Here is a 13100-nt window from a genome sequence, read left to right on the forward strand (position 1 = left end):
CCCTCCCTCTGACTCCCCGAGTTCTCTCTCTGTCGACAGCGGCAGCTCGCGCGGTCCCTCCCTTCCCCTCTGACTCCCCGAGTTCTCTCTCTGTCGACAGCGGCAGCTCGCGCGGTCCCTCCCTCCCCCTCTGACTCCCCGAGTTCTCTCTCTGTCGACAGCGGCAGCTCGCGCGGTCCCTCCCCCCCTCTGACTCCCCGAGTTCTCTCTCTGTCGACAGCGGCAGCTCGCGCGGTCCCTCCCTCCCTCTGACTCCCCGAGTTCTCTCTCTGTCGACAGCGGCAGCTCGCGCGGTCCCTCCATCCCCCTCTGACTCCCCGAGTTCTCTCTCTGTCGACAGCGGCAGCTCGCGCGGTCCCTCCCTCCCTCTGACTCCCCGAGTTCTCTCTCTGTCGACAGCGGCAGCTCGCGCGGACCCTCCCTCCCCCTCTGAACCCCGCTCTCTCTCTCTCTGTCGACAGCGGCAGCTCGCGCGGACCTCCGTCGATGCCCTGCAGCGCCGGCACCTCCATGGCCAGCTCAGCCAACTCGAGCTGCCTCAACCTCAGCCGGCCGCGGCCCTACGTCGGCCTGATGCTGGGCGCCTCCGGCGTCGGAAAGACATCGCTCATACACCAGTTTATGACGTCCGACTACATGAACGCCTACGACGCATCACTAGGTAGGAAGGAAGGCTGGCATTTGTGGGATGGTTCACGGCTGGATGGGTCGACTGTACACATCAAACGCATTTGTTATTGTTTTATCTGGGCTGTGCTAACATAAAGACGAAATAAAGCTGTTGTTTTGAGCACGTTCAGTGCACTAGGTCGAATAGAAGCGTAGTCGTTTGGAGGTTGTAGTTTATATTGAACACAAAAGGACCCAGATGAAAGTCGCCTCAGAAGCTGTTGCTAGGCTGACCCAATCTGGGGGGGGGAAGGGGGTGGCGGGGTCGATGGGTGAGGAGGGAGGCTGTCAACTAACCCTCTGAAAACGGCTGCTATTTCCGAACGGGTGAAGGGTGCTCGCTCACTTGACATGGCCTAATGGATTGGCAGATCTCTGAAAGACTTCAACTATTGTGCGGTCCAAGTCCGTTATTTATAGGCAGATAAAATGTTTAGCAGAGCATGCCGTTATCAAGTTGGAATCGTTCAGGGAAACTTTGAGATGATAAATGGCGAGGCAAAAGTGAAGCTTGGTGGGCATCCTAGCGCGATTATGCATGATTTGGCACGATGTGTTTCTGACACATAAGCATAGTGTCCATTATGTAATATGATGTATTCCCGTTAATCCGGCTTAGTGGAAGCAATCTGAGCAATCTTCACTGGTCCTCACGACCCTTCATCTACGATAATGCTCAGGTTAATTGGTTCATCTGGGCGTTTTAGGGGATGCAGATGTGCGGTTATCGATGGAAGGCTGCGATTTGTGGAAAATAATAGACCACGCTCGGGGGTCTGATTTATTACTCAGACCTTCATTGCAACGCTGCGAATCGAAGCTTGCAGCCAGCTGGCCACGTACGGTTCACACCGAACGGGGCTGTAAGAAAATTAGGTTGCTAAGCTGAATGCAATGCCTTAAGTTCACCCAACGTTGGATGCAATAAGATGCATTATGTAATTACATAATACATATAGGTAAGGTAGGAAGGTTAGCGAGCTTCCAAGTTGGTGTTCTATCGTTCGTGTGCCCCCCATTTCAAACCAAATGTTTTTTTTTTGTTTTTAACGAAAAAAATGTCGTTTTTTAAAGAACAACATTAATGAAAAATTTACTCCCTGTTTTTCTTCTGCTTAAATGCTTTGAAAATGTTCAATTTATTAATTCTTAGCAAAAAATGGAAGTTTACACTTCCGCGACGGGCTTAGTCATGTTTAGCTTTTCGTTTCAGCGCAACTGCATGAAAGTCTAAATATGTAGAATTACTTTGAATGTAAGCACCTACACGTAGAGTAGTTATAACACATCGCCTCTGTAGGCAGGAATGGTGAAGTACATGCGACTGCATAAAATGGTCAAAACGAAGAGGAAGATAACCATTCCTGGACAAATGGGGCTCTTTGTTCTTCTCCTCGTGTTTATTTATGAGCTTATTTTCTCCATTTCAGAAGGGCATTTTCGCTGCAAGCGACGAACATTCCCTGCTTCCATTCAAGGCTTCGAAACACTAAGGAAAGACAAATATTCAAATGCGCACTTGTTGCATATGAATTGCATCAAGCAGTGGCATCACAACATCACACACAAATAATTTCAGTCCGTGCGCCGCTCTTGTTGCAAGAGGACCGCACCCATTCCGCGCTTATCGTGCATGATTTAGTAACTTGGCTTACGTGGCTCAGTCGAAAACTCATTTACTCTTACACCGTTGTGTATGTTTGCACGCACAGTCACTCCTCCCTTCCGGACTCTGAGCAGCAAAAGAATTCCTTTCCATACCTTACTAAGCACAGGGTGGCAAGGTGTCTTTGCTTTGTCCTTCTCACCTGTCAACTATCCCGCCTCGCTATGAATTTATGTCCAGACATGACCTTGTTGTCCTGTCCGTGCATGACGTGCATACATGACCTCCTGCACCTATACCCTATCGGCGATATCCGCCCCATATCTCAGACTCCCGCCGACATCATCAGCCGCCCGCCGCTGTTTGTCCCACCGCCTGAGGTGTTTGTCGTCGGCCGACCGTCGTCGACAACTAACAGCTTCGGTCCCGACGGCCCGCGCCGCGTCCGCCGCCCGCGCCACCTTCGGGACCCGGTGCATTGCAAATGGCGGCCGGCGCACAAACACACGCACTCTCGGAGCCTCGTTTGGATTTGGAGATGAGCCAACAGCGCGCGCGCCGCGTATTGCGGATGGGTCAAAAGGCGACCAAAGATAGAAAGCAACTGAAGAGCCATCGCGTTCTGAGTGATGCGTACCGAATATGAGAGTTCAGTTTGTTATCTTGTTCAGGTGGAACAATTTGAATGGCGATAACTATTGATTGAAAATCGACGACTAATTTAGGTACTTCTTAGTGACGCGGCCGTCAACCCGCGCCGGGTCGTGGTGTGTTTGAAGCTTTGAACACCCCTCCTTGGTGTTTTTTTTTTTTTAGGTACCTCGTGACGATTTTTGTCATGCCTTTTAGAGCACTTCACGGATAGGCTTTTCAGGATCCGGCCCGGCCCATATCCGGCAAGTCATATCCAGATCCGCCCATTATCCGTGTTTCTTTGAATTTCAAAATCCGGCCCGCCCATGGCCCGTATCTCAGCCATACATCCAAAAAATATCCATAATAATCCGTTTCATTACAAACCGGTTGTGAGACTATCAGCATATCGCCATAAGATCCAAACGTTGGACACTAGGAAGCTATCAAATTGTAATAACAGCAATCTTAGCCACTGCAAAATACATTTTGTGGTAAAAGCTGCATTGCTAAGGATAGGGGTAACACATTGACCTGGACCTCAGCATTTCACAAGGTTGGCTATCATTAGAATTGTTAAGAATCTACTGTGGTCTACCGGGTGGCCCAAAAAAACGTTCCGAACTTTGGAGGCCTATATCTCAAATTCGAGTGCAAATAACGAGCCAAAATTTTCATCAAGGTAGCGTCACTTCTTTGCGCATTGGTATGCCAAATTATAACACTGTAACATCATTTTCAAGCCAGCAATCTTATGTTGAATTAAGTAACACGTTTTTGCTTTTTTTGCCGATGTTGAACGGCAGTAATGATTGGCTTAGACGTACCATGTTAGAAAAAAAGAATGAAAAGATAGAACACGTGAATGAAACCAGAACGCGTGTTGTTATTTTAAATATTTTTGTCCCACTTATGTGCCAAATATTCAAATACTGAGCCAAAATAGTGTTAATGGATGCCATTGTTTTAACAAGTCCTATTTCGAGCAGGAGTGGCACGGTGCATGGGTTACTGATGATCGCCCTCCCTTCAAGAAGATCAACTAGTTATCGACCGAATAAGGAAAAAAGCTAGAGGGAATGTGTCATCCTGAGGCCTTAACCATCAACGAGACTAGTTGCCAGTAGCAGTCATGGCTGCAGGCCGTGGTGCCGAGATGGAAGTGGCCCGCTCACTCATATTTTTAGTAAAAATCTGAGCAAAAAAGTAATTTTTACATGGCATGCTAGAAACACGAACCATTTAAAAAGTAATTGACTGAATAACATAAAAATCATACCATTTACTGAAAATGTATGCCGCATTGACTATTAAAAGTTTCAATGTTGTATCTTTATCACTTTCTGAGAAATATTGATTTAAAGTTGGGAACGTTTTTTCTGGGCACCCGATATAAAAGGAAGAGTACTTATTACGGAGCGAGCGAAGCGAGCGAAGTCTTTCCTTAGATTAACGGAAATTTCTGAGTATGAGCAGCCGGCCGGCCGGCCGGCCGGCGGGCCGGCCGTGCGGACGCTTTTGCGAGGCTTATATCTCAGCAACCACTTGACCGATTTACACGCGGGTAATTTTGTAGGTAGCTTCATTCCTTTACAAGTATTGGGACTATTCCCGATGCATGTGGGTGACCACTTATGCACGTGCCAGTGCCACGTGCAAAACGAAGAGGTGTCAGTTTGTAATTGTTGCAATATCTCGATAGCTACTTGGCCGATTTCGCTGAAAGTTGGCATGTAGGTAGGCACCCACTAGGCACTGCATATCCATGTGCCAGAGTTGGGGTGCTGCTGCACGTGCGCACGTGCAGGGGTCGTTTCCAGATCTCGAGAACGGCTGGACCGATGGCGCTCAAATTTGGTACACGGTTAGGGACCAGTTAGTAGGGTGTCGTGCACAAGTCAGTTGGGACCCATTTTGCACGTGCGCACGTGCAGGGTGCCGCTCCCAGATCTCGAGAACGGCTGGGCCGATTGTGCTCAAATTTGGCACATCGCTAGAAACCGGTCAGTAGGGTGCCGTGCACAAGTCAGTTGGAGGTACCCCTCGAAATTTCGCACGTGCAAGACTCACCCCCTCGCTCGCTCCGTTAGTCGCCCCAAAAGGCGCTATACTGGTTCTAAATTATATAGCAAAACCACAATTAGTAAGTCAAATGGTAGGTAATAACTAAGTATAATACAATGAATAAATAAAGTTTCATGACATTGGCAACATTCTATATGGGAAAAGGCAGAATCAAAACACCTCAAAAACACATGTTTGAAAATAGTGGAATGTGGTCTGACACACTACAAAGAATTTGACACTGAAAACCCAGCTGAAAAGGTAGGTATTAAATAGCCTTGAGCCTGACTTTGGTCCTAAAATGAAAGGAAGATAAGTTAAACCGGCATTTTGTCGTATCAACAAGACGACACAACACAATACACAGACAAAATTGACGATAGTGGCGCAAAAAAGCAAGCAAGGATTGATTTTTTTTTAAGATCCGCTCTCTTTATGAAATAGGCGAGCTGATGACGTAATATTGATTCGTTTACCCTTTAAGTTGAATTTCTGATCAGAAAATATTTTTTGGCGTCATTTACACTGAAAATGTTGATAACATCAGAATTTAATAATATCGTCTTGGATCGTTTTTATTTCTAAAAAAAATCATCCACGAGGCATTGCGCCAAGTTTAAAACTTTTTTTGCAGCGTTTTATTCAACTGGTTAAAAGCATCTGTTATTGCGCATGTGTTTCTAACCTTGCGCAGTGTTTGTTGCTGTCTGGAAGATTGAAAAATTCGAGAACGCATTATCGTTTTTAATTATACATATTATATGGGGACTGTTCTCAGGACAAGTGAGTTATTAACACATTTTTTTACATGATTCGTATCTTATTCAGGAACCAGCGAGCCATGGTGGATATGATGCCATGGCGGTTGTTGTTGCTTCCTCGGTTAGGAACATGGCTGAGTCTGCAGATTTATGTTGTGACCATCTATATTCAAAAATTTGGTTGGTGCTGCCATATACCTTAGAGACTATCATGGCTCACAAAGGTATTTATAAATCTCATGTAAATCAATTAATACTTCTGCTGCAGTGCCTAAGAAGTTAAGTTACCTAATTCTTAACATGAATATTGAATGCTACAATTTTATCCGTTCTGATCCGTGTTCAACATTCAATTCCCAAATCCGGCCCGCCCAGATCCGTTCTATTTTTCCAAATTTGGGATCCATTCCTATCCGGTCCACGGATTTATCCGTGGATAACGGATTTATCCGGCCCATGAAGTGCTCTAATGCCTTTATATGCAAGTTTTCTGCGCAGGTAGTGGAAATTTTCAAGTCAATTCGCTCAAAGTCAGGTCACCAGGTCACGTAAAGTGAACTTACCTCGGAACAGGTTAAATGCTCGCCATAGGCACACGGACCTGAACGATCGCTTTGAAACTTTGATGAGAGTAACACTACGTATAAAATATAATTCTTCCTAATTTCTTTGCTTATGACCTGCATCACATCTATGGGTGCAAATATTTCCTATCAGGTATTTATTGGTCCCGGTCTCTCTTCTTGTTCAATCTTCTGCGGTTCCAAGGAATTCGGTCATACAAAGGGGCCCGTTGGCTCCTGCCATTCCTACTGCTCTTGCGGCGCTGATCAGGAACAGTATTGGTCCGCAGACTGTCGCAATTCGTGTCCATGGCTCCTGTAGAGCTGAGCCGACGAGTTTCATCCACCCGAGCCAGATCACAGTTGGATTATTCAGATCGCGACAGGAATCTTCCACTTCGTTCGTCTCAGCACCCGATGAGCCCATCAAATGAGATGTCGAGTGGCTACTCTGCAGACTCATTTTGTTCCAACGCAGAGGCGCCGATTGGCTGGTACATTTTTATTCTCTGAAATTTGATCAAGCGTATCTAGCAATCTCATCACCTGATAGAACAATTGGGGCTAAGAAGTTCCGGACACCCTATGCATGTGCGTACTTTCTCTTGATCACGCACAGTGCCAGTGTTTTCATTAAGGATCGATTAAGTAAAAGGTTGTGTCGAGTGTCCAGGGAATAGAGCTTTCGATGGACAAACAACCTTTATTGCGTTTCGCTTAAGTACCGCATTAGGCTTACAGCGTACCGCTTATGGTAATGGTTATGATTTATTTCCCTTTGACACATGCGTATATGCAAAGATCTTTGGACTGGGTACCGGCTGCAATGAGCCTTTGCAATATCTCATAAAATTGGTGAAGAAAACGTCTTGTTTACGAATTATAGCTTTTGTTTCTGTTTCAAGTACCATTCCACCATAAAAAACTACTGACATTTGAAAACTTTTATAACTTTATAGAATTTCAAAGCATAACGGCTTGTGAATCACATTTGCCAGGCCATTCAAAATCCACCTTAGCATATCACCCTCCAAATAAAAAAGTGGTTCATAATTTCTAAACGGAATTGCAGTGGGCATAAGACCCCTATGGTATGTGAATCAGATGCGTTAACCAAATAGCCCCCTCCAAACCCAACCATCCTCCTGTTCCGGAGTCTCTGTCCTCTGGAAATGCCTAGCCCTGCCCGACGCCCTGTCGATGGGAAAGCGTCGGTAACGAATGGCACCCGGCACGCATATTTCACCATTGATGACCGCGCAGAGCCGGTGGCTCAGCGGCTCAGCGGCTCAGCGGCTCAGAGGCTCAGGTGGGAGGCTCAGTTGCTCATGTGGGAGGCTGCCCAGCAGCGGCGGCAGAAATGGACCTCGGTGATGAGCAGTGGCTCGCTGACCGCTCCGGCGGTCTAATTGGCAGCCGGCACGTGACGGCAGCTGCGGTCACCCGAGCTGACATACGGTAGTGGGTGGACGGTAGAGCACAGGACGGGCGGCAGCTGCGGTCATCAGCCGTCATTGGGCAGCTGGTGTACGGCGCGGGATAGGACGGGAGGCAGCTGCGGCCATCAGCCGTCATTGGACAGCTGGTGTACGACGCGGGATAGGACGGGAGGCAGCTGCTGCCATCAGCCGTCATTGGACAACTGGTGTACGGCGCGGGATGGGACAGCCGGCAGCTGCTGCCATCAGCCGTCATTGGACAGCTGGTGTACGCCGCGGGATGGGACAGCCGGCAGCTGCTCATCACTGCTAGCAGTAGGCAAATGGGCGGCAGCTGCAGCTGCTGCTGCTAGCGGGGCATAGAATACGGGATGTAACTAATGCTAAATTTGCAATCCAAGGGACGAACTACATATATAGCTACATATACTCTGGACGGCAATACTATTGAATGCAGTCTGACGGGAGTTTGCCATATTAACCTGGAAAATTCAGCAAATTATTCGAATAAGAAAAGGAAAGAAAAAAAAAACGTATGGCATTTCGGCCCCGACGAACACTGGTCGCACTGTTGGGCACCTTTTCTGTTCTTAGCGGGGAAGTCCACAGAATGACAGCTGTCTTCATCATCCTCCTCCCCCTCCCCATCCACACCCGTCAGCATCAAATACCTCCGGCGTCCCAGAGCCACCCCGGAGCCGCAGATGAATCCGGAGCCGGAGCCGGAGCCGGATGACAGGCAGTCCCGAGCCGGAGGACCTGCTGCCGGGACGGCCGGCAGCCAGTCATTACTCCGGGTGTCGTGTTGCAGCTCTGGTGACAGTGGGGGGGTGGGTCGCCGGCGGCCCCTCATTAGTGGATCGTCTCAGGTCACCGAGGCCGCGGCAGGATACAGAGTGCAGACAGGTGTTTGTGCCGGGATGAGACGCCGGTCGGCTGAGACGGCCGCACAGGGCGGACGGCAGTGAAGGCTGGGTCTTGGTCGCAGACAGCGACACCCACAGGGGGATAGGCCGTCACCTACCTGTGCTGGATGACGGTATGATGACTAGGATCAAGGCCATGGGAGTTGTGGCTATGTTGTCAAGTTATTGGCTTGCAATGCAGGAACTTGCCGAGAATGAGCTATGCGATACCTTGTCGAGCTACAACTACAAGCGTTTAGTTATCTAAGTGTTGTTGGTTCTTGTAATAGTCACATAAACCTGAAAAAAACAAGAGTTTTGTTATTTGCATCATTTTATAGGTACCTGTCAAACCATAAAGTGATGAAAGTTAAAAAAAAAATTGGAACATGAAATGTGTAGCAACGTCTCATGAAAAGTAATATTCCTGAACTAATCTTCGTCTTTTTTGCACTGCTGCATACATGGATCAAAGAAACAAAAGACTACCCACAGAAACATCATCATCGGCGGCCCAAACCGAAAAACATGATGTAGGTACTGGCATGTCTCCGACCTTTGCGAGTTAAGCACGCTCTGTATAGTGTGTAGTGTAGTATCGGCGGGCAGCCAGTCCGTGCCTGCGCCGTGCCTTGTAGGCGCGCCGTGTGGGGCAGGGGAGCCGAGCCATTACCGCCTCCGGAGGCCCGATCCATTACTGGCCTGAGAACGGCACACGGGTCGATTTCAGAGACGGAAGCTCATCTTCCTCCCGGACCAAGGCTAAACGGCCGGCTTATCCGTGGTTTGATACCCAACAGGGATTGGAAGGGGGGGTCGAGTGTCAAACCAAGCTGAGCTAACCGACTTGGCCCACACGGCCAACTAAGTCAGCCTTGCTGGGAAGTCAATAGTTGTTTGAAGGTTTACGAGATTATTGATATTTGATATCATGCGGAGACTAAATCAATGGTTGTCCTGCGGAGTGCCAAACTCTGAGAAGAATGTGACGAAACACACATTTGTGGTTAGGGACATCATCCTGTTGCTTAAGTCGTCTAATCATGCCACTTATAAAAATCTACGATATGCAGCTTCAAGCTTTAGGTTTAAACCCTTGCCGGACCTATTGGTTTTCTGCATACGCGCCGGCCGAGGGAGGGGGGTAGGACCCCCTCGCCGTTTCGCTCCTGCTGGAGCTAGCGCGTCGCGGAAAAAAACGAGCCTGTGCGCCGTTACGAGACGCAGAGACTGATACTCGAATTTAAGGTCCTAGGTCAATCGGTGATCTCTGAGGTCAGGTCAAGTGCCCCAAGGTACGGTTCCGTTTTTGGTAAATAGCTTCGCAAAAAAAAAACGGCCGCAGAGCCGCGATTTTGGCAGAATCGTGTTCGCCTCGCTCAGGCGCGTCGAATGATATGCTTTTTGTTTGGGTCAGGTCAACTTAGGGTGTGACCTCAGGTCACGGTCAGGTCAGCGCCCCAGGTCACGAAGTTGGTCAAAGTAGGTCATGTCGCAATTCGATTTAGCAGGTCTTTTTGAGTCCATTGGTGGCTTTCTTGACTCGCTAGCTCAATTTGATTGGGAGTTATTGACGAAAAACTAATATGACCCTAATGACGTCATAAATGACGTCACGTATGGTCAACATTGCTAAAGTGACGCATATAACCTTGCAAGGAGTGCATCAAATCACGATTCTGTGTGCTTGGAATAAATGGAGATCGTTCCCGGCGCCAGAATAGCAGTTTTTATTTTTCCCCATTGACATATAATGGTGAGGTCACGAAAATGACCTGACCTCATATGACCTTTGGGGAAAAATCCGAGATATACAAGTTGTGAGACTCGTAATGGATATTAGATCCTGAAAGTTTCATTTCCCTGTGAAAGTCCTCTGGCAGTGAGGGCGTTGCGAAGCTGCGACATCTGAAGACCGTGCAGAGGTTCACTTATGACGTCATATGTCAGTGACCTGACCTGCAAGCCGAAAATGTAGTTGATGTCAAAAGGATCCGGCTTGAATCAAAGGTCAGGTATGCCAAGTTTCAGCTCTCTATCGCCAGCGTGTCCGGAACAATCGCGAAAAACCCTATGGGGGGGGGGGGGCGGTGCCCAGCCCTCGGCCGGCGAGGGTTGAAGCTGTAAACGGTGGCTCCCATCTCGGTGCCTCCTAATGCGCAGTAATGTTACGACTATGGGTAAGCGGGCGGTGGCATTGGCCATGAGGTCATCGTTTGTGCTCATTGATGCGCTCCATTAGCCAAATGGAACCTCCAGCGCAGTTACGGATGTTGTCAACTTCATTTAGATGTATTTCATCTCGGTATCAATTTCGGTGCTTTCTCTGGGCCGAATCTTTTCCATTGCCCACTGTCGATTCAAATCGATTGAAGGTATGATATGAAGGTATTCAATTGAACGCATGATTGAAAAGCTCTGAATGCTGAAGATGGAACATATATCAGTCATATGTACTTGGCGGTCCCAATCCTCAAAATCCTGCTCCTGCCCTCGAGCTTTACGCCTGATATGTGCACACGCAGACGCGGAGGGTGATACCCACGCAAGAATCCAATCGCCAGTCGACCCCTAAAACTGGGGTTATCCAATATCCCAACTGAATTAGATCAACTGAATTAGCTAGCTTAGAGTCTGTTAAGTGTTAACGAAAGAAGACAAATATCGATAGCGATATGATTCAACAGAGTCAGACTCAGATCATCAGTTCACCTCTTCCGTTCTCCTCCAGCGCCCAAGGTCCTCCAAGGTCCAGGATTTTCACATTGTGCTGCGACGGGACGGTGTTTAGAGGCGCCGTGCTTTCGGCGGCGCGCCAGCGGCTGATGACAGCTTCTTAATTGCCTTCGTCTGCGAACCGCGCTTCTCACCGTCAATAATAATACGGTGGCCTGAGATAAGAGCTCGACAGAGGGGGCTTCTCACACCGCCACGCCGCGCGCTGTTCTCTGACCAGAAAAGGTCGCCTGACCCCACCACGCGGAGTTTCCGGGAGTCACCTCGTTCTGTGTCTGGCGGTGCGGTGCGGCTTCCGCGCCCGACTCCCCAGGGTGACGTTGGGCGAGATCCCCTGCCGAACTTTGCCGCGCTGTTTACACACTCTGGAGTCAGAGCCCGAGACCCTCGGAATCCAACGGCGGTAGTTGGAGCCAGGTGATGACATCCTTAGGGGTGGGGCACTGGGGAGTAGGGGCAGTGCGCGCCGCCGAGAGGGTCGAGTCACTCGTTTCCATCGTCAAGGCAGGTGAATAGGCACGAGTGTTCAACTGGTGAAGCTGTTACGATGAGACTGGTGTCCTGTACAAAGCCGAGAAAGCAGCATCTAACACAAGTAGACAAGGAATACACCAGTGTGAGGGAAAGTCAGCGCTCACTGCTCTGACGACCAGTCTGACGGCCACCTCGACCTGAGGTCAGCAGCGTGCTGTGACTCCGGCTGAGATGTTTCCGGCCTTGGTCCCAGTGCTATAAAACGCGGTTATCTCCCTATCTATTTGGTAGCATTTATGTATAACACCGGTTACGGGAAAAGCGAATCTAAGTTAACGAAATATTTTCTGAGAAAGTAGTAATCATCAATATTTACGATGGATTGGAACGATAAGTACGATATTTTTACGATTCAACCAGTCCCTTAGAATCATAGTTAGAGCATTTATAAGATTTGGCCCATGGACGTGTTTTTCTGACGGCCAGTCTGTCTTCGTTTCAGACGAGGAGTACGGGGAGAAGTCGGTGTCGGTACTGCTCGACGGCGAGGAGTCGGAGCTCGTCTTCATCGACATGCCCGACGGCGAAATGACGGTGAGCTGCGGCTCTCTCTCTCTCTCTCTCTCTCTCTCTCTCTCTCTCTCTCTCTCTCTCTCTCTCTCTCTCTCTCCTGGATCGTTTTTCCTCTTCCTAATTTTTCAATCTATACCTACCGATCTATCGTTTGAGTTAAATACTTATACAATCATTCCGTCATTTTTTCATGTTGCTTCCTTTCTTTCACTTTTAGGGAAAAAAGTTTGCATCTACCTGAGCATTTTATTGAAATTTTCGTTCTTTTCCCGACCGTATTTTTACTAATGCCTTCTACCAGCCATTCTGCATGCATAATTGAACTGTATAAAAATGTGCATATGCGTAACCATTGTGCATACCTAATGTGCTCTGAGCACTTTGCTGCGTAAGTGGACTGGCCAACGAAATTACGAATGGTCGATTTGGTTTGTGTATGGCGGAAATAAAGAGCACATCTGAAGCTGATACTTAATTTTGATGGCAATTTATAAATGTGCAGAGATGACAAAAATGAAATCGCGACTTACGTCAGCTCTATCCAATCAGTACTCCTTAGAATTCTCACCTGCTCATCTGAATCTTTGCTGTCGATTGTCAGCATTATCAGTCAAAATGACAGTGTCTGGTAGGGAGAGCTCACTGCTATTATGAGTCACGCGTTGTATCCGACGCTC

At 48.2% G+C, this 13100-nt stretch overlaps 1 protein-coding gene across 1 annotated transcript in view; it reads left to right on the top strand.

Moving 5' to 3' along the window:
- Nucleotides 1-12444, top strand: part of LOC122363267 — a gene marked incomplete at its 3' end in the record, with an annotated part of 58873 nt that extends 46429 nt beyond the window's left edge. Inside the window, exons 5-6 of the mRNA XM_043332319.1 lie at nucleotides 462-661; nucleotides 12353-12444. Coding sequence (XP_043188254.1) covers nucleotides 462-661; nucleotides 12353-12444 — 292 coding nt within the window. The remainder of the gene's footprint in view (nucleotides 1-461; nucleotides 662-12352) is intronic.
- Between the last annotated feature and the right edge of the window lie 656 nt (nucleotides 12445-13100).

Source organism: Amphibalanus amphitrite, unplaced genomic scaffold, assembly GCF_019059575.1.
Source record: "Amphibalanus amphitrite isolate SeventyFive unplaced genomic scaffold, NRLGWU_Aamphi_draft 000612F_arrow, whole genome shotgun sequence".
In the NCBI taxonomy this organism is placed as follows: domain Eukaryota; kingdom Metazoa; phylum Arthropoda; class Thecostraca; order Balanomorpha; family Balanidae; genus Amphibalanus; species Amphibalanus amphitrite.